Raw genomic sequence first — 23152 nt, 5'->3', positions numbered from 1 at the left:
CTCATTCACTGAAATCTACATGGTTATCAACATCATTTCTTCCAACTTTGATATACAATGTGGTACTATTCATTCTTATTTTCAGGTTTCACTCACATATCTGGTTGAAATTTGACACTTAAGAAATCATTTCAATTTTTGGTACTCACACAAATTACTAAACCTGCACTTTAGCGCAATATCACGTGATTATGAGTGAAGATAACTCTAATGACACTCTGATCTTTTAAATACCTAATCACCCCCCACCTTAAAGATATCAGATTATACTTACATGATTGGGGGACTGTTTTTAAGCCTAAATTTCAAAAATTCCCTATGGTTTGGGGTAAAGTATCAGATTTCAGTATTTTTGTTCAATTTCTATCATAGTTACATTACTTTCTTTACTATAATTTATAAACTTAAATGATGCCCAAACACACAAGATCACAAAAAATTAAATTCATTGATCTTTAAACTTTGATTCAGCTAACTAAAACATTATTCAGTAATCAATTTTAAAAATGTTTAGATAACTGGTGTTGCCTAATTAACATAGCAGGGTAATACAACTCCAGAATTAATAAAATAAATGAAAAATTACAATAGCAAATGGGCAATAACATAAAAAAATTAAACTTAGAACTTTAAATTAAAATATTCTTGAAAGTAGTTAACTTCCCATGGTTGGAGTTCAAAGTCATGTAAATTTTTTTAAAAGGACATCATATTAGCTGTTGACTATAGAAGTTATTTATTTCACAATTGCAATTTCGGCCTTTGGGCCATTTTCAATTGGCACTTCAAAAGATTTTGCTTCAGCATATGTCAGGCTTTAAAATATTCCATAATACATATCATCAAAAATATGCCTTTTCACAATATTAACATCTCTCACATAAATCGCTAGAAATCAATGTTCTAACAGGCTGTTTACATGTTGTCGTCTTCAGTCCTGAGACTGGTTTGATGCAGCTCTCTATGCTACTCTATCCTGTACAAGCTGCATCATCTCCCAGTACCTACTGCAGCCTACATCTTTCTAAATCTGCTTAGTGTATTCATCTCTTGGTCTCCCTCTACGATTTTTACCCTTCACGCTGTCCTCCAATACTAAATTGGTGATCCCTTGATGCCTCAGAACATATCCTACCAACCGATCCCTTCTTCTAGTCAAGTTGTGTCACAAATTCCTCTTCTCCCCAATTCTATGCAATACCTCCTCATTAGTTATGTGATCTACCCAACTAATCTTCAGCATTCTTCTGTAGCACCACATTTCAAAAGCTTCTATTCTCTTCTTGTCTAGACTATTTATCGTCCATGTTTCACTTCCATACATGGCTACACTCCATACAAATACTTTCAGAAACAACTACCTGACACTTAAATCTATACTCGATGTTAACAAATTTCTCTTCTTCAAAAACGCTTTCCTTGCCATTGCCAGTCTACATTTTATATCCTCTCTACTTCGACCTTCATCATTTACTTTGCTCCCCAAATAGCAAAACTCCTTTACTACTTCCAGTGTCTCATTTCCTAATCATAAGTGTTGACATATGTGAAAATTACCGAACTATCAGTTTAATAAGTCACAGCTGCAAAATACTAACACGAATTCTTTACGGATGAATGGAAAAACTGGTAGAAGCCGACCTCGGGGAAGATCAGTTTGGATTCCGTAGAAATGTTGGAACACGTGAGGCAATACTGATCCGACGACTTATCTTAGAAGAAATTCTAAGGAATGGCAAACCTACATTTCTAGCATTTGTAGACTTAGAGAAAGCTTTTGACAATGTTGACTGGAATACTCTCTTTCAAATTCTGAAGGTGGCAGGGGTAAAATACAGGGAGCGAAAGGCTATTTACAATTTGTACAGAAACCAGATGGCAGTTATAAGAGTCGAGGGACATGAAAGGGAAGCAGTGGTTGGGAAGGGAGTGAGACAGGGTTGTAGCCTCACCCTGATGTTATTCAATCTTTATATTGAGCAAGCATTAAAGGAAACAAAAGAAAAATTCGGAGTAGGAATGAAAATCAATGGAGAAGAAATAAAAACTTTGAGGTTCACCAATGATATTGCAATTCTGTCAGAGACAGCAAAGGACTGGGAAGAGAAGTTGAACGGAATGAACAGTGTCTTGAAAGGAGGGTATAAGATTAACATCAACAAAAGCAAAACGAGGATAATGGAATGTAGTCAAATTAAGTTGGGTGATGTTGAGGGAGTTAGATTAGGAAATGAGACACTTAAAAGTAGTGAAGGAGTTTTGCTATTTGGGGAGCAAAATAACTGATGATGGTCGAAGTAGAGAGGATATAAAATGTAGACTGGCAATGGCAAGGAAATCGTTTCTGAAGAAGAGAAATGTGTTAACGTCGAGTATTGATTTAAGTGTCAGGAAGTCGTTTCTGAAAGTATCTGTATGGAGTGTAGCCATGTATGGAAGTGAAACATGGACGATGAATAGCTTAGACAAGAAGAGAATAGAAGCTTTCGAAATGTGCTGCTACAGAAGAATGCTGAAGATGAGATGGGTAGATCACATAACTAATGAGGAGGTATTGAATAGAATTGGGGAGAAGAGGAGTTTGTGGCACAACTTGACTAGAAGAAGGGATCACCAATTTAGTACTGGAGGGCAGCGTGGAGGGTAAAAATCGTAGAGGTAGACCAAGAGATGAATACACTAAGCAGATTCAGAAGGATGTAGGCTGCAGTAGGTACTGGGAGATGAAGAAGCTTGCACAGGATAGGGTAGCATGGAGAGCTGCATCAAACCAGTCTCAGGACTGAAGACCACAACAACAACAATTCCCTCAGCATCACCTCAGTTAACTCGACTACATTCCATTATCCTCGTTTTGCTTTTGTTGATGTTCATCTTATATCCTCCTTTCAAGACACTGTCCATTCCGTTCAATTGCTCTTCCAAGTCCTTTGCTGTCTCTGACAGAATTACAATGTCATTGGCGAACCTTAAGGTTTTTATTTCTTCTCCATGGATTTTAATACCTACTCCGAATTTTTCTTTTGTTTCCTTTACTGCTTGCTCAATATACAGGTTGAATAACATCGAGGAGAGGCTACAACCCTGTTTCACTCATTTCCCAACCACTGCTTCCCTTTCATGTCCCTCGACTCTTATAACTGCCATCTGGTTTCTGTACAAATTGTAAATAGCCTTTCGCTCCCTGTATTTTACCCCTGCCACCTTCAGAATTTGAAAGAGAGTATTCCAGTCAACATTGTCAAAAGCTTTCTCTAAGTCTACAAATGCTAAAAACGTAGGTTTGCCTTTTCGTAATCTGGCTTCTAAGATAAGCAGTAGGATCAGTATTGCCTCTCGTGTTCCAACATTTCTACAGAATCCAAACTGATCTTCCCCGAGGTCAGCTTCTACCAGTTTTTCCATTCGTCTGTAAGGAATTCGCATTAGTATTTTGCAGCCATGACTTATTAAACTGATAGTTCGGTAATTTTCACATCTGTCAACACCTGCTTTCTTTGGGATTGGAATTATTATATTCTTCTTGAAATCTGAGGGTATTTCACCTGTCTCATACATTTTGCTCAACAGATGGAAGAGTTTTGTCAGGACTGGCTCTGACAAGGCTGTCATTAGTTCTAATGGAATGTTGTCTACTCCCGGGGCCTTGTTTCGACTTAGGTCTTTCAGTGCCCTGTCAAACTCTTCACGCATTATCATATCGCCCATTTCATCTTCATCTACATCCTCTTCCATTTCCATAATATTGCCCTCAAGTACATCAACCTTGTATAGACCTTCTATATACTCCTTCCACCTATCTCGGTGTTAGGAGAACAAATGTTAATGTAGATAACTGAAACTTTCACACAAAGTACACAAGCTGCACACTGTAGAAGGAAATTCTGGATAATCTCCGGAAGGCAACTGTATTAATTATTATATTAGTAATATTACTACAGCAGTTTTGGATATCTTTGTGTATAGAATAAAAATTAAAGGAGTTTCGTGTTCACATGGAGGTTTACGTGCGATCATTCTTCAACCATTTGTGGTGAACAGGAAAAGGGAGAAATGGCATTGCATAATGACATCTGTTCAATATATATATAGTAATCTCATAGCGAGTTGACTGATTGTCCTCCATAAAAATACTCCAATTTCCCAACTGAAGGAAGTCTAGTCACCATGACTCTTATACAAATTACTCAATAATTATATATAAAAGTGGACTGCTTATATGCCATGTTTTTAAATCAGACTGAAAAATATAAAATAATTTCTCATAGGCCAACACAGATTACAAACCCCATAAAGTCAGTCCTGAAAATTTGTGATTTCTAAAAGCTATGAAAATACTTGTAAGATTTAACATACATTGAAGCTTCCTGGCAGATTAAAACTGTGTGCTGGACTGGGACCTTTAACATACATTGTTAGCCTCCACAGCTGCCTAACTTGTGGTACATGGTGCCCTATATAACACGTGAACAATTACATAAGCAATATGATAAGGAGTTGTCGAAATTATGTGCACAATCAGCAACAAAACTTGCGGAAACATTCTGGAACAACTTGAACCGTGTGTCACCAAGAATATTTTCCATTCAAATGGGGTTATCCTTTAAAGGAAGTGACAAAAACTTCATTGACTGTACATTTTTTACAAATAAAAGCATTTTATGTAGCCGGTCTTATTTGATTTTCATGTCCAATTAAATATGATAGATGATTCTCCAAACATGAGAGTTATTTCTACAGTAATTCATATCTTTCCAGTAAAAAAAGCTGTCATCTCTCTATCACTTTAACATCAAAAACAACACCTCTCTTCTCCAAATGGTGTAAACATGGATACTCTGAACTGTATACTCAATTCTACAGTCAAACGTTGTGTCTATACAAGTTATATGAACTATAAATTGCATAAAACTATACAAAATTAAAACTGCTTTCAGAATACGTAATAGAGATTAATTTACTAAGTCCATGGATTTTCAAGAAAGTAATTTTTCATAATAATGCTATGCAGTTATCCAATTGAATATATATATTTAACACTGTCAAAAGGTATCATTTTGTTTGTAACAACATATTGGCAACAGATTTATCACACGCAAGAATGACACACACTAACAAATTCCAAAAAACAGTATAAAACCAATTCCCATGTTATTTTTGTCTGCTCACCATTGGGTACAGGAACAGTGAAGGATATGAATGAATCTGTTCTTGACGACAAAGAACCCATTCCTCTTCACAGTTGACAGCACCAAACCGAACAACACCCTCAAGTTCTTGTGCCAGCCGACGCCACACAGGAGCCAAAGTATGACAATGGGAGCACATCGGAGAGTAGAAGTTTATGAACCAGAGAGCATCTGACCCAAGAACACTTTCCTCTGCAAAGAACAGAGAAAAGTTTTCCAGATGAAGAACACGAGAAAATTATATTTCATGAAGTTAATAAGTGAAGTAAAAATTCAAACAAATTGCTTCCTTCATGGAAAATGTTGATCTTTTTTGGTCATATTAAAAAAATTGTTGAAAGAAATCTTTAAAAGATTATAACAACATTTTACTCACATTAATAGCAAACTACATAGATGGGCACAGGGGAAAATCAGTGTTTTTCAAGCACAATCACTACTACATTTACAGTATGTGAAACTTACTTTTGTTTTCTTTTAAAGGTAAGGACCTTGACACAATTAGGAAGTTTCATAAAAAAGGAAGGTCACTTTATGTAGACAAGCATTAAAACTTCAACAAGTTACTGTATATGGAATTACAATGAAATCCAGACCATTAGCTACTTACAAGCACTGATAAATATCGATGGGGACAGTTGGGTTTCAGATACGACAATAAGAATGTTCAACACTAACAACACTAACTAAATTGACAATAAGAATGTTCAACACTAACTAACTTGACAAGTTTACTTGGCAATATGGCAGCAAGATAAATAATGGTTTGAAATTTCATTTGACGTGTTGCCCGTTCAAAGTAAACTCTTTGATGGACTACAGATTCAGCATGAGGACTGACAACAAATTACAATAAACAAGTAATGAAGAGCGTATAAATAAGTTGTACCCGATTGTAGTCCAGCCACCTGACATTCAGATCAAACACATACAGCACTACAAACTGACCATGAATCCATTGTTTGCAGAAAGAGATTTTTGCAACACCTTTGACAAAATAATCTTGGCAGTGTAATTTTATTAAGAAAACTGCCGTAAATGAACCTACATCAGTGGTTTACATTATGGTCATTATGTGTCCATATATAAAGATGTTTATGCACCTTAGAAGAATATAAATGCAAAATATGAAAGGCCATACTCTCTAACGCACACAAAAGTTAGAAGGCATGGCAGGGAAGTTTAAGGAAAAGCATTTAAAACATAGAAAGGAAGTGCTGGATTAAATTTTCTGTCCAGAACAAAGTCATTAGATTGTAGCATAAGTGTGGACAGGACAAGGACAAGATACCACATCAGCTGTTCAATTTCTGAAAGCCTGTTCCTTGTCAACGCAAGACCAATGTCAACCATGATGCTGCATCACCAGATTTCAAAAGTGAAACAATAATTTTTAACAATTCTTATTTTCACCAGTTATTTGTTAAATATTGCAAAAATTACAGTAAGTACACAAACAATTCCTTATCTGATGTACTGTTTGCTACCATGAAATCACTTCAGCTTTGGCAAGAGATGAGATAGAGAACTGCACATTACACCTGGTAATTAAGACGTTGCAGTCAATGTACTTCAGTAAGTAAATGTTTTAGAGAAGTTACACTAAATATATAAGATAGTATGGCTTACAACTTTTCAACTGCAGTTGTTCTAGACATTGATTGTGTGTGTAATTTATAGTGTGTCCTGAGACCAATGTACAGGACATATTATGTTGTTTTTAATATAGTCAGATGACCCCCAATTCCTTCCCATACTTTGATGCCATATGTGGCTCAATGATACAAATTAACAAACAATACCTGAAGAGGAGCAGCAGCATTTTCAATAATTTTAGGGACAATAATCTAGATGATTGAGCTGGCCTTGAAGCAACAGCCAACATGGTCCTACTATACAGGTACTGTGATAGGCTTAAAACAAAGAGAAACTACAGCCATTACATTTCTCCAAGGACCAACAGCTCTACCGTAGGATTGAAGAATGACGGCATCTTCCTGGGTAAAACATTTCAGAGGTGAAATTGTCTCCCACAGATTTTAAACTGCAAAACATTTCCTGTGGAGCTGTCCCGGCTGACTGTAATTTATTTTTTATGACTTGCAGACTAAAACTGAAGAAAGTACAAAATAATAGGAGATGGGATCTGTATAATTTGAAAGAACCACAGAAGGTTTCGCTGAATGAAAGCAATTCATCATATGATGCTCGAGACAATGGTGAATGTCTGTACGCAAAGTCTTTTGCAGTTGGGGAAGTTAGTGTTTAGAGTGCAACTACGACATTCGTCTATAAACACAATGCAAAGAAAGGCTCCTCAAACATTGTTCCTGTGAGTCCAGTAGGAATGTATAATGTTTTCTAACCAAAAAATTATATTAGAAAACTGAAGTGCTAGATAATATGCCTAGTAGCACTGAAAATAATGAAGAGAATGAAAGGATGTATAATGAAATAGTAGAAATTATCCATAGCACTAATGGAATCATAAAAGAAGGTTGTATACCTGGAAGAATCCTGGAGATACTAATAGGTATCAGATAGATTATATAATGGTAAGACAGAGATTTAGGAACTAGGTTTTAAATTGTAAGACATTTCCAGGCGCAGATGTGGATTCTGACCACAATCTATTGGTTATGAACTGCAGATTGAAACTAAAGAAACTGGAAAAAGGTGGGAATTTAAGGAGATGGGACCTGGATAAACTGAAAGAACCAGAGGTTGTAGAGTGTTTCAGGGAGAGCATAAGGGAACAATTGACAGGAATGGGGGAAAGAAATACAGTAGAAGAAGAATGGGTAGCTCTGAGGGATGAAGTAGTGAAGGCAGCAGAGGATCAAGTAGGTAAAAAGACGAGGGCTAATAGAAATCCTTGGGTAACAGAAGAAATATTGAATTTAATTGATGAAAGGAGAAAATATAAAAATGCAGTAAATGAAGCAGGCAAAAGGGAATACAAACGTCTCAAAAATGAGATCGACAGAAAGTGCAAAATGGCTAAGCAGGGATGGCTAGAGGACAAATGTAAGGATGTAGAGGCTTGTCTCGCTAGGGGTTAAGATAGATACTGCCTACAGAAAAATTAAAGAGACCTTTGGAGAGAAGAGAACCACTTGTATGAATATCAAGAGCTCAGATGGCAACCCAGTTCTAAGCAAAGAAGGGAAGGCAGAAAGGTGGAAGGAGTATATAGAGGGTTTATACAAGGGCGATGTACTTGAGGACAGTATTATGGAAATGCAAGAGGATGTAGATGAAGATGAAATGGGAGATAAGATACTGCGTGAAGAGTTTGACAGATCACTGAAAGACCTGAGTCGAAACAAGGCCCCGGGAGTAGACAACATTCCATTAGAAGTACTGATGGCCTTGGGAGAGCCAGTCATGACAAAACTCTACCATCTGGTGAGCAAGATGTATGAGACAGGCGAAATACCCACAGACTTCAAGAACAATATAATAATTCCAATACCAAAGAAAGCAGGTGTTGACAGATGTGAAAATTACCGAACTATCAGTTTAATAAGTCACAGCTGCAAAATACTAACGCGAATTCTTTACAAACGAATGGAAAAACTGGTAGAAGCGGACCTCGGGTAAGATCAGTTTGGATACCATAGAAAAGTTGGAACACGTGAGGCAATACTAACCTTACGACTTATCTTAGAAGAAAGATTAAGAAAAGGCAAACCTACGTTTCTAGCATTTGTAGACTTAGAGAAAGCTTTTGACAATGTTAACTGGAATACTCTCTTTCAAATTCTAAAGGTGGCAGGGGTAAAATACAGGGAGCGAAAGGCTATTTACAATTTGTACAGAAACCAGATGGCAGTTATAAGAGTCGAGGGGCATGAAAGGGAAGCAGTGGTTGGGAAAGGAGTGAGACAGGGTTGTAGCCTCTCCCCGATGTTATTCAATCTGTATATTGAGCAAGCAGTAAAGGTAACAAAAGAAAAATTCGGAGTAGGTATTAAAATTCATGGAGAAGAAGTAAAAACTTTGAGGTTCGCCGATGACATTGTAATTCTGTCAGAGACAGCAAAGGACTTGGAAGAGCAGTTGAACGGAATGGACAGTGTCTTGAAAGGAGGATATAAGATGAACATCAACAAAAGCAAAACGAGGATAATGGAATGTAGTCAAATTAAATCGGGTGATGCTGAAGGGATTAGATTAGGAAATGAGACACTTAAAGTAGTAAAGGAGTTTTGCTATTTAGGGAGTAAAATAACTGATGATGGTCGAAATAGAGAGGATATAAAATGTAGACTGGCAATGGCAAGGAAATCGTTTCTGAAGAAGAGAAATTTGTTAACATCGAGTATAGATTTAAGTGTCAGGAAGTCGTTTCTGAATGTATTTGTATGGAGTGTAGCCATGTATGGAAGTGAAACATGGACGATAACCAGTTTGGACAAGAAGAGAATAGAAGCTTTCGAAATGTGGTGCTACAGAAGAATGCTGAAGATTAGTTGGGTAGATCACGTAACTAATGAGGAGGTATTGAATAGGATTGGGGAGAAGAGAAGTTTGTGGCACAACTTGACTAGAAGAAGGGATCGGTTGGTAGGACATGTTTTGAGGCATCAAGGGATCACAAATTTAGCATTGGAGGGCAGCGTGGAGGGTAAAAATCGTAGAGGGAGACCAAGAGATGAATACACTAAGCAGATTCAGAAGGATGTAGGTTGCAGTAGGTACTGGGAGATGAAGAAGCTTGCACAGGATAGAGTAGCACGGAGAGCTGCATCAAACCAGTCTCAGGACTGAAGACCACAACAACAACAACAACAACAACACTAATGGAGACAAAAATTGTTATGGGGGACTGAAATTTATAATGTGAGAAGGGTGAGGAGGATTAACAGCAGGAGTATGAAGACTTGTGGTAGAAATGAAAAGGGGAGCAGTCTGGTAGAATTTTGCACAGGAGACAATTTAACCATTGCTAACACTTATTTAGAATTTTGAAATGAGCACTGGGCAACACCCGACTGAAGTAGTGGAAATGAACACAATATAAGATGAATGGTTAGGTTTACAAGACAAAATTATGAAGGCAGCAGTGGATTAAATAGCACAAAGACAAGGCCTGGTAGAAATGCTTGTATGACATACAAGATACTGGATGTAACTGATGAAAGGAGAAATTGCAAAAATTCAGCAAAAGAAGCAAGCAAAAGGTAGTACAGAAGGGAAGGCTGAAAGAAAGAAATATATAGAAGGGCAGCATAAGAGAAACAAAACTAGCATTGGACAAGGCTAGAGAAGGAAATATGACACATCATTTGCAAAGAAATCGTCCCACCATTCAGCTACAGTGGTTAAGGAAAACAATGTAAAATCTAAATCATGAAAGTCAAGATTTTCACTCTGCAGCGGAGTGTGCGCTGATATAAAACTTCCTGGCAGATTAAAACTATGTGCCCGACCGAGACTCGAACTCGGGACCTTTGCCTTTCGCGGGCAAGTGCTCTACCATCTGAGCTACCGAAGCACGACTCACGTCCGGTACTCACAGCTTTACTTCTGCCAGTACCTCGTCTCCTACCTTCCAAACTTTACAGAAGCTCTCCTGCAAACCTTGCAGAACTAGCACTCCTGAATGAAAGGATATTTCGGAGACATGGCTTAGCCACAGCCTGGGGGATGTTTCCAGAATGAGATTTTCACTCTGCAGCGGAGTGTGCGCTGATATGAAACTTCCTGGCAGATTAAAACTGTGTGCCCGACCGAGACTCGAACTCGGGACCTTTGCCTTTCGCGGGCAAGTGCTCTACCATCTGAGCTACCGAAGCACGACTCACGTCCGGTACTCACAGCTTTACTTCTGCCAGTACCTCGTCTCCTACCTTCCAAACTTTACAGAAGCTCTCCTGCGAACCTTGCAGAACTAGCACTCCTGAAAGAAAGGATATTGCAGAGACATGGCTTAGCCACAGCCTGGGGGATGTTTCCAGAATGAGATTTTCACTCTGCGGCAGAGTGTGCGCTGATATGAAACTTCCTGGCAGATTAAAACTGTGTGCGCGACAGAGACTCTGACTCGGGACCTTTGCCTTTTGCGGGCAAGTGCTCTACCATCTGAGCTACCAAAGCACGACTCACGTCCAGTACTCACAGCTTTACTTCTGCCAGTACCTCGTCTCCTACCTTCCAAACTTTACAGAAGCTCTCCTGCGAACCTTGCAGAACTAGCACTCCTGAAAGAAAGGATATTGCGGAGACATGGCTTAGCCACAGCCTGGGAGATGTTTCCAGAATGACATTTTCACTCTGCAGTGGAGTGTGCGCTGATATGAAACTTCCTGGCAGATTAAAACTGTGTGCCCGACGTATCGGACGTGAGTCGTGCTTCGGTAGCTCAGATGGTAGAGCACTTGCCCGCGAAAGGCAAAGGTCCCGAGTTCGAGTCTCGGTCGGGCACACAGTTTTAATCTGCCAGGAAGTTTCATATCAGCGCACACTCCGCTGCAGAGTGAAAATCTCATTCTGGAAACATCCCCCAGGCTGTGGCTAGGCCATGTCTCCGAAATATCCTTTCTTTCAGGAGTGCTAGTTCTGCAAGGTTCGCAGGAGAGCTTCTGTGAAGTTTGGAAGGTAGGAGACGAGGTACTGGCAGAAGTAAAGCTGTGAGTACCGGACGTGAGTCGTGCTTCGGTAGCTCAGATGGTAGAGCACTTGCCCGCGAAAGGCAAAGGTCCCGAGTTAGAGTCTCGGTCGGGCACACAGTTTTAATCTGCCAGGAAGTTTCATATCAGCGCACACTCTGCTGCAGAGTGAAAATCTCATTCTGGAAACATCCCCCAGGCTGTGACTAAGCCATGTCTCCGCAATATCCTTTCTTTCAAGAGTGCTAGTTCTGCAAGGTTCGCAGGAGAGCTTCTGTAAAGTTTGGAAGGTAGGAGATGAGGTACTGGCAGAAGTAAAGCTGTGAGTGCCGGACGTGAGTCGTGCTTCGGTAGCTCAGATGGTAGAGCACTTGCCCGTGAAAGGCAAAGGTCCCGAGTTCGAGTCTCGGTCGGGCACACAGTTTTAATCTGCCAGGAAGTTTCATGAAAGTCAAGAGTCTGAATCCTGTACCTCCTGAACACAAGTCCATTGCCTTAAAAATGAGCCACATTGTTCGGTCAGCTGGTTAGGATAGTCTGTTGGGTTAAAGCAGAGGTAAATGTAAATGTCATATGGCTTTGTTGGCTGGAATATCCCAAAAAATATATATGGTAGATACGGCAGGCACAGTGCTTAGAGTTGTACATGCTAGGGATGATTGTGATTTAGGGAGTGTACAATCCACATCTTACTACTGTCCTGGAGGACTCAACTCAGCCTTCAGGTGTACAGAAAGTAAATTTTTTCTTTGCACATTACAATATAAATTAGACACTAGTTTGTTGTTGTTGTTTTTGGGGAAGGAGACCACACAGCGAGGTCATCGGTCTCATCGGATTAGGGAAGGACGTGGAAGGAAGTCGGCCGTACCCTTTGAAAGGAACCATCCCGGCATTTGCCTGGAGTGATTTAGGGAAATCACAGAAAACCTAAATCAGGATGGCCGGACGCGGGATTGAACCGTCGTCCTCCCGAATGCGAGTCCAGTGTTTAACCACAGAACCACCTCGCTTGGTTTAGACACTAGGCATCAAGAATGTTGGTTCAGTGAAATTTAGTGCATTCTTTCCAAAACAGCCAAGGTGTGAATGTTACTTAAGAGACAATTAAAATTCTGATACCAAAAACTTCATGGACAATTGAGATGCTGTCCAAAGCAGCAGTCACTACCAGTATTTGTGTGAATGGTGAAACCATATTTTCACAACATACATTACATTGTATGTTCAGCATTTCTGAGTGAATGACACTGATGTTTTTTATACAAGGAAATTTTGTTAAGAAAGCTTCAGTTTATTAGTAGCCAATGGCCTGGCTGCAGTAGTAACACCAGTTTCTGTCAGGCTTGGCTACCACTTGGGTGGGTCATCATCTGTGTCTGCGAAGTGCTGTTGGCAGGCGGGATGCACTCTGCCCTTGTGAGCGCAATTGAGAAGCTATTTGATTGAGACATAGCAACACCGGTCACAAAACTGACAACTGTTGGGAGAGTGGTGTGCTACTACATTCCCCTCCATATCTGCATCCAGTAATGCCTAACTGCTGAGGATGACACAATGGCCAGTTGGTACCATTGGGGCTTCACGACCTGCTCACATGGTGTTCATTTGTTAGTTTTTTCTGTTTGTTAGTTAATACAAGAGCAGTCATGTCACACAAAATATACTTCTAGGCTATACTGAATAAACATAACACTATCTAAAAATACATTGAAGCACCACAAAAACTGGTAAAAGCATGCGTATTCAAATACAGAGATATGTAAACAAACAGAATACAGTGCTGTGTTTGGCAATGCCTATATAAGACAAGTGTGTAGTGCAGTGGTTAGATTGGTTACTGCTGCTACAATGGCATGGTATCAAGATTTAAGTGAGGGTGAACATGGTGTTATAGTCAGCACATGAGCGATGGGACAAAGTGTGGATTTTTCCATATGACTACTTTATTAGTGTACCGCAAATATCAGGAATCCAGTAATACATCAAATCTCTGACATCACTGCAGCCAGAAAAAGATCCTGAAAGAACAGGACCAGCAAAGACTGAAGAGAATTATTCAACGTGACAGAAGTGCAGCCCTTCTGCCAACTGCTGTAGATTTCAATGCTGGGCCATCAACAAGAGCCAGCGTGTGAACCATTCAACAAAACATCATCAATTGTCATTTGAATGACTGAGCCAAATACCCACTTCTGTACCCTTAATGACTGCCTGACACAAAGCTTTACAACTCATCTGGGCCCATCAACACCAACACTGGATCGTTGAAGACAGGAAACAAGTTGCCTGGTCCGATGAGTCTCGTTTCAAATTGTATTGAGCAGATGGATGTGTATGGGTATGGAGACAACCTCATGAATCTATGGACCCTGATTGTCAGCAGGGGACTGTTCAAGTTGATGGAGGCTCTGTAATGGTGTGGGGCATGTCTAAATATGATTCTGACAGGTGACATGTGCTTAAGGGGCTCCGGAAAGGCTCAAAATCATGAAAAGTTCAATTTTTACTTTTTTGCGTTTTCTGAATCTGCAGACTATTACCTTTTAATAGATATATAATTTATTCAATTCTGAAGACTACAACTATTTTTAAATTTTTTTTGAAATGTGTTCTACATGGGCGTGACCCACTGTGGCGCTGTTAAACTGCTGTCAAATGGTGTTATTATTAACGTCCGTGTTCATCAGGTACATTTTAGTGATGTGAGATAAAGTATGTGTTGTGGCTAACCTGTGATGGTTCAATATATATCGCTGGTGTGATTGTTGATTGTTTCATGTTTATTTACTCTGTCGTTATCTCGAAAATATTCGTAATTAATTCTGTTTCTTGAGTCTCTGTTTTGTTGAAGTATAATAATGAGTAAAAGTAAAGTTATTAGAAATCCTCTGAAGGCTTTTAAGAAAAGGAGAAATGTTGGCAACATTGTAAGGTGCAAGGTATTTAGAAATATGGGAATGAAGATAGGTTCTAACATGGTACGAGCGATGCTTGCTTTAGACAAGGAACGCCTTCGGGCTGCAGACAGGGCTGTAAAGAGTCTAGAAATACAAGCAAGAGTAAACAGGAGGAGGAACAAGAGGAAGCTGGAGGAAGAGTTTGCAGAGGATGAAGATAGTCCATCCTATGGACCTGGAATGCACTAAAAAGTTAATCCAATCTTTGTCGCTCGATTCCCAAAACTTTTATTTTCTCATACTAATTACATGTTTTCTAAGGATCTTCCAAACATATTTGTTTCAAACTTTCAGTAAATGTTACACAGTACCTTCTGCATAATTTAACATAGCCTTTTTGCAAAAAACTGTATATTTTTGAATATATAAATAAAAAAATTGCAATAAAATGTTGTGAATTTTCATTACAATTGAAAAAAATCATCTTTAATAACTGAACTAAAATTTTGTAAAATCCCTGTGTTAAGTTGTAGCCCATATTCCAATAAATAATCTGTAAAAAGTTCAACTTCCTACCTCAAATACTTTGTGAGGAAAGATGTGATTTATAAGCGTTATTTTAACATTGCAAGTATAGGGCATTCCGGAGCCCCTTAAGCATCCTGTCTGATCACCGGTATCCGTTCATGTCCATTGTGTATTCCGTAAGACATGGGCAATTCCAGCAGGTCAATGAAACATGCCCACAATTGGTACAGAGTGGCTCCAGGAACACACTTCCGGGTTTAAACACTTCCCCCCGGCCAACAAACTCCCTAGATATGAACATTATTGAGCTTATCTCTGATGCCTTGCAATGTGCTGTTCAGCAGAGATCTCCACCCCCTCATATTGTTAGGGATTTATGGACAGCCCTGCAGGATTCATGATGTCAATTCCCTCCAGCACTACTTCAGACATTAGTCGAGTACATGCCATGTCGTGTTGCGGCAGTTCTGCGTGCTCAAGGGGGCTCTAAAAGATGTTAGGCAACTGTACCAGTCTCTTTGGCTCTTCAGTGTATAATAAAATTAAAAATTGAGAAAACGGGTAAGTTCTTTATTTAAGAAAACACACAATGCAGGAAGTGAACATTTGCTACAGAAAGATTTTCAACAGTAGCATAAGAATGTATTACCCACATACCAGAACTCTGTAATACATTTATATTGATTAAGGATACATGATAAACAGAACAATTATTTTTTTATGTGGCTTCTGTTAGCAACAGTACATTTTTCTGCCACCTAAATAACACAATTTTAATGTTATTTGCCACAGATATAAGAAGCCAATCACACACAACTCTCTATCACTTCAAAATATTTCTCCACCCAAGTGTAACAGCTAGGGCTGTAATGGGAATTTGCTCTCACTTTCATGGGCAATTTTCTGATTTCTGCTACAAAATTAGAAAAATAACTTATTTTACATCATCAAAGAGCAAAATTAAGCAAAGTGTCATTTGCTGGTCCAGTTTAAGCTTTCTGATTGTTAAAATTAATTGTGCATTGTGGAACTTGCCTCTTACCCACGTGCCACAATGACAAATACTCTGCAAACCACATCAATTTCCATGTTTTATTAACATATAGCATGTGTATATGCCTTCGAACAACATATCTCAATAACATATCTGGCTTTTATAGCACTTTTTAAACATTATTTCCTTTGAGAGTAACAAGAATTTTGTAAGTCTGTCAACTCTTTTATGCACTGTAAATACCGCTATTTTCCTATATTGGCATGCTATTTTAATAAATAGTTGAACCATAGAGCAAATGGCTGGACATTTAAATTCTAACATGGGTCAAAATTTATTATTCAGCCTCACAACTTTTGACAAAGTGAGACTGTACTAATTTGAATCAGAGACAGAGCAGTCATGTACAAACCCTTGCCAAACAATGCAAGAAGGTTAAAAATGTGTCGGCACTCTTTGCGTGATGTGTAGAAGTTGGAAATGGCATGCCAATAAGATTCTGTTTCCTCTTGTGTTTGTTTTGTAAATAAATCTGCATTCCAGCTGTTCTTACTGCAATATAGTAATATCTGACACTGTAAGTGCAACATCTACATGTCGCACGAAAACAGCCAACACTGTAAACACACTTCAACATAATAATCAGTCAATCAATCCAGAGCATTCACAACACCATAGTTGAGGTATTAGAGACAGAAATGCTTCCAAATTACCGTGCCTCTGCTATCACCCGCCTACTCCACAACATGAAGGCAGAATGGTAAGACCTAGAAAACTACAGGGGAATCTCCATCCTATCAAGTGACCTGCAAGATCTTTCCCATGACACTGCTCACAAGAATGGAGGATCAACTGCACTCCTGCATAGGGATCAAGGAGCACCCAGTATATGTAGAAAACTGAACTTTAAAACCATCCTCACACACTAAAACAGCCTCACCTTATGCAGCAACCTTAGTCAATTTCCAAAAGGTCTACAACTCTTAGACAGACACTCCCTCTTCCAGATACTGATCAAACTGGGCTTAGACAACTTGTGAAAGTGGCACTTGTCTGTATGACATCCAAATTAAAATTCAGAGGAGAACTGTCAATGGACTTTGAGATCAGAACTGGTGTTAGACAGGGAGATGGCCTGTCCCCAGTTCTCTTCAACTACCTGCAAAAGATGTACATGAATATACAAAGACACTTATAGATGAATTAGAATCCAGAACTGACAAAACCTGTTGGACAAAGTTATTCATGAATAGATTAAGACACTTTAAGGAGAATTTGGATTGAGATTTGACAATAAAGACAAATTAGTAGCCAATTGCCTAAACTTCGCAGATGACATGACACTTCCGGCACCCACTACAGAAAAAGCTACCTACCAACTCTCCTCCATCAACCACACAGAAGCTAAAGTTTGCTTGAAGATTGTCATCAACAAGATAGAGTACATGTCAAACTTCAGAGAAACACAACGTGAGCTCACTGGGTAACACTTTAATAGAGATTAACTCCTTCAGATCCCTCAGAGAATGAATAACCCCAAAAATCAATGCAGATCTCGACATGAACAATAGATGCATCAAACTGGAGAATGCATATGATTCTGTAGTAACATTTAAAGCCCTAAATCCCTTTCCCTCAAAACAAAACTCTGACACTACAGTACCATACCAAGATCTTACATAGTCTGTGAATCAGAATGCACGAATATAGTTAGAAAGGTACAAATCTGGAAAATACAAGCAAAAGACAGAAAGAATGTAAGAAAGGTCATCGGTTTTATCAAACACGATGATGTATGCAAGATCAGACACAACAAGGAACTCCACCGACCCACTGAGTGCCTTACAGCAGCAATAGGAAAAGAGGAGGTTAATTTTCTAGAGCTATATGGTCAGGATGGATAACTGAAGACTCAAATCAACTATCTTCAGTTCTGTCTATGGAGGGAAAGCGACTTATGTCAAATGGACATGACTGGTTAGGAAGGAAACAGATCAACTACTAAGTGACCACAACATTCACAACAGATCAGTGCAGAATGATCAACAGAACTTCATATTCTCTATGGTCCGTAACAGAGGTAAATGTCCCCAGAGACTAGAGTGAAAGGACCCAGGATGTCTGAATAGTGAGTGGCAAGCTTGCCACAATTAAGAACTATGTGATCTAATGCAGGCCTAAATGGAACATAACAAAAAAGAACAAAGGGTGCGAGTGAAAAATGGAGTGGCCTTTGCTACATCACCAGAGTTGCACTTTAAGATGGTAAACAAAAACTGCAGAGATATGTTGGAGGCTGGTTTTCTAAACATTTTGAAGTAATCTAGAATTAATGAACAAAAGGTGTGGCCCTGTGATATTTAGTTCTATCACAACAATCCATCTGACCAAATGACAACCAAATGCAAGGATTTCTTGTGAAGATCTTAATCAAGACACTTCTTCCTCAACCCTACAACCCCAGCCTTGTCTGATCTGATCTCCAGCACACTTTTTGAAAAAAAAAAAAAAAGAAACATGCGCAGTGTTCTGGAGGTGTAAAGTAACTCTTGTGTCTGCACAGAATTTCTGAACAATTATTCCCATGGAGGATCCTGTGGAGTTGCCTAAGTAGTTAAATATTCTCAGTACAAAGCCTGAGTACTTTTACAACATGTATGTCTTCAATATAATCCATAGTTTTAGATTTTGAGCTTAGCTAGTTTCCTCTTTCCTCCTGTTTTGATGGCCTTGGGTACCAATAAGGACTTTCTTGCATTCACATGTAGTGTGAGGAGAGACTTCATGCCACTGGTATTTCAGAAGTGTGACATTTTGGTACTTAAATTCAACACGACACTGGAAAATCGAGCTTTGATTCGAGAGATAGTGATGTGTTTGAAAATACAGCATTACTACTATTTAGAAAATATTCTGAATAATTATTTCTGTTAGGCTTTGCTAAAGCTGTAGTATTGAAAATTATTTTATTCTTTTCACTGAATGAAAGCAATTCATCATATGATGCTGGAGACAATGATGAATGTCTGTACACACAGTCTTTTGCAGTTGGGGACATTAGTGTTAAGAGTGCAACTACGACATTCATCTATAAACACAATGCAAAGAAAGACCCCATGAACATTGTTCCTGCGAGTCCAGTAGGAATGTAATAATGTTTTTCTAACCAAAAAATATTAGAAAACTGAAGGTAAAAATAATTCATTATGTATAACAAACAAGCCTAAAATGTACTGAAACTTCATTCAATACTGAGTTTCTTGACACTAACTAATGGGGACCTGGAGGTTACGAGGATCCAAAAAATGGATTTTTTTTTTTTAATTTAATAACATTTGGTGTTTCTTCACATTTCTAAAAATATATACTTTATGTATAGTACCTTTTCATTTTCGCATTTAAATGCATTCCAGAATGAAATTTTCACTCTGCAGTAGAGTGTGCACTGATATGAAACTTCCTGGAAGATTAAAACTGTGTGCCAGACTGAGACTTGAACTCGGGATCTCCACATTTTGTGGGCAAGTGCTCTACCACCTGAGCTACCCAAGCCAGTAAGTTTATATGCATTTCTACAGCAGATGCAGCACGTGAACGCCTAGCTGTCACACTACATGAAAAACACAAAACCTTGCGTAAAATGTCTCATTATTTAATTTTGTCACCACTATTTCTAAAGCAGCTCGTTTGTGTAATAATCTTGAAGAACATATTGACTGTACCATGAGCAAAGATTTATTTCAACCCATCTTTCATTGATAAAAGTAGATTACTTTATTTTACTTGTGTGTCTCGCTTGTGCTCATGTTGAAAACTACTTGTTGCGACTGAATATTTTAACCATTTTACATTGTACAATGCCAGAAATGAAGAAGTTTAATTGCACTCATAAATTTTATGGCTATCAACACAAATGTGGTATTGAAAATTGAAAAAATAAAGAAATTGTTATGCCACACTGAACTGAGGTGAGGCTTACAAGTTTGCCAGGCTGTGCTTTAAAACAAAAGTTGAAAAATCCTACCAAAAATGTAAAGTTGGTGTTGTAAACAGTGATAATAATGGTTAAATTTTAATTAGTAAATGCAAGCTTTCAAAATGACTTTTTTCTGTTGCTAAATGTAAATACTCTAACAGTGAAATATCCCTTACATTTTGTGAGAAAACAAGTAAGAGAAGAGGTTATAGTGGAATGTCAAGTGTGTAAAGTAACAAAATATACAATGATACCTCGTGTAACATGCGCAAAACACGCTAGGGTGACAAGAGTCATGGGATACCTCCTCATATCGTGCTGGACTTCCTTTTTCCTGGAGTACTGCAGCAACTCAACATGGCATGGACTCAACAAGTTGTTGGATGTCCCCTGCAGAAATATTGAGGCATGCTGCTTCTACAGCCTTCCATAATTGTGAAAGTGTTGCCAGTGCAGGATGTCATGCACAAATTGACCTCCTGATTAAGTCCTATGAATGTTCAATGGAATTCATGTCAGGCAATCTAGGTGACCAGATTATTTGCTCGAACTGTCCAGAATGTTTTTCAAACCAATTGCAAACAGTTGTGGCTTGGTAACATGACATCGTTGTTTGGGAATATGACTGCAGTTGAACATAATCACCGCACCTGGCGACTCAGTCCATTCCATGTAAACACAGCCCACACCATTATGGAGTGACCACTAGATTGCACAGTGCCTTATTGACAACTCGGGTTCCTGGCCTTGTAGGGTCTGTGCCACACTCTAACCCTACCATCAGCTCTTACCAACTAAATTCGGGATGCATCTGACCATGTTATGGTTTCACAGTCATCTAGGATCCAACCAATATCATCATGGGCCCAAGAGAGATAATGAAGGTGACTTCATCTGTCAACAAAGGCACTCATGTCGGTCGTCTGCTGCCACAGCCCACTGACACCAAATTTCACCACAGTGTCCTAATGGATACGTTTGTCACACATCCCACACTGATTTCTGCGGTTATTTCATGCAATGCTGCTTGTCTATTGGCACTGACAACACTACACAAATGCTGCTGCTCGTGGTCATTAAGTCAAGGCCTTTGGCCACAGTGTTGTCTGTAGTTGAGAGGTAATGCTCGAATTTGGTATTCTAGTCACATTTTTGACACTATGAATCTTGGATTCTATAATAATGCATCTAATTCCAACTATCATTCCACATTAAAAGTTTAATTCCCGTCGTGCTGCCATAATCACATCAGAAACCTTTTCACGTGAATCATTAAGTACACATGACAGATCTGGCAATGCACTGCTCTTTTATACCTTAGGTATGCAATACTGGTACCATTTGTATATGCGTATATTGCTATCCAATGACTTTTGTCATCTTAATGCAAAGTGAAGTGAATATTTGCCTTGCTTATGGCATGAGGTGTATTAGGAAGGGAAGAAAAACAGTCCAGTTATTCTGTGCCATGATGGATCTTCACCACCAACACCATCTGTCAAATTTGAGAGGTATTATAAACGTTTACATAACGCCCTAACGGAAGTCAGTGAAGCATCTACGCGGAGTGCAGCAAAAGAACCTTAATATTTGTCAGTCTACAGATATATTTGCTGTACTGGACGATTCCTGGCAGAAGAGAGGCCATACATCGCACAATGGAATTGTCACACTTATCTCTGTAGACGCAGGCAAGGTGCTGGACTACGAATGTCTGACAAAACACTCCCAAGGTTGTGCCAACATGGAAAATGAAAATAAATGTGACAAAAAATTTGATTATTTCAGTGGTGGTACAGAACACAAGGAGGCAGTCTCTACTTTTTGTAGAGCAATTGCTAGACATAGTGTGCGATTCAGTCACACATTGGTGATGGTGACTCTAAAGGTTTCAGTAGTGTTGTGGCTGCTAAAGCATACAGTGAAATAGAAATTTAAAAAATGGAATGAAATGTATAAGGCATATGCAGAAGAGAATTCAGGTTAACACAGGAAACTTTTACAACAACATGACAGGAAAGAATCTCTCTGATGGTAAAACAATTGGTGGACAAGGCACACTCACCAAACTAGAAATAGAAAACCTCACAGAATGTTGCAGCCTAGCCATAGGAAGAAACAGCAAAAATGTCAGTCTGATGAGAAAAGCAATTTAAGCAATTCTGTTTCACACACTAGCCACTGGTGACGATCCACTGCACAGACTCTACCCAAAAGGAAACACTTCATGCCACATGTAACATAGGTGTGAAGGAATGGACAAAAACACACACATGTACGCTCCATACAAGAAAATGTTACAGTAGAACTAAAGACAGTCTACAAAGATCTTTCAGATTCTAAACTCCTGGAAAAAAATTTTACATGGCAAAATACAAAATATGAATGAATGTTTCAGTAATTGGAATAGAGAATGCTTGTCAAAAACTCTTTTTGTTGGCATGTCAGCTTTTCATTTTGGTGTGATGGACACCATAATATGTTTTAGTGGTGCAGTAACAAGTAAATTAAAAACAACGGGCAGATTAGACATACAAATTGGGGACAACATGAAAAGTGGGCTACAACAAGTGGAAGCTGGTAAAGCTGCTGCAAGTATAACAAAGGAGGCCAGAATAACAAGGGAAGTAAAGAAAACTAGAAAAAAGATGATAAAGGTACTCAGTATCAACAAGATTATGGAGTTGGAATGTTTTGATATGTTATCACTGACAGGAAAATGACATGCAAATCTTCAGCTTCAGTTTCCCATAATCAATGTTTTTGCATACTTAGGTATCATTATCTCATCCAATTCTAAAGCTACAAAAAAAAAAAAAAAAAAAAAAAATTATAAAAATATAATGCTTGCCAACGCAGTGATCTATATTAGTCAACAATTTATTGAATATTTTAAACTGGAGCCTTTCATATGTCCTTAAACTATTAGGAGAAAAAGTGGACTTCTAAAA

The 23152-nt window shown here is 38.6% G+C and overlaps 1 protein-coding gene across 1 annotated transcript in view; it reads right to left on the bottom strand.

Annotated features, from left to right (window-relative positions):
* The window catches only part of LOC126203237 (dnaJ homolog subfamily C member 10-like), a 120223-nt gene that overhangs the window by 86075 nt on the left and 10996 nt on the right, over window positions 1-23152 (bottom strand). The window contains exon 4 of the mRNA XM_049937483.1: window positions 5170-5381. Coding sequence (XP_049793440.1) covers window positions 5170-5381 — 212 coding nt within the window. The remainder of the gene's footprint in view (window positions 1-5169; window positions 5382-23152) is intronic.

The sequence above is a fragment of the Schistocerca nitens genome, chromosome 9, assembly GCF_023898315.1.
Source record: "Schistocerca nitens isolate TAMUIC-IGC-003100 chromosome 9, iqSchNite1.1, whole genome shotgun sequence".
Lineage (NCBI taxonomy): Eukaryota > Metazoa > Arthropoda > Insecta > Orthoptera > Acrididae > Schistocerca > Schistocerca nitens.
The sequence above is the reverse complement of the archived record's forward strand: the minus strand, read 5'-3'. Positions and strand labels throughout refer to the sequence as shown.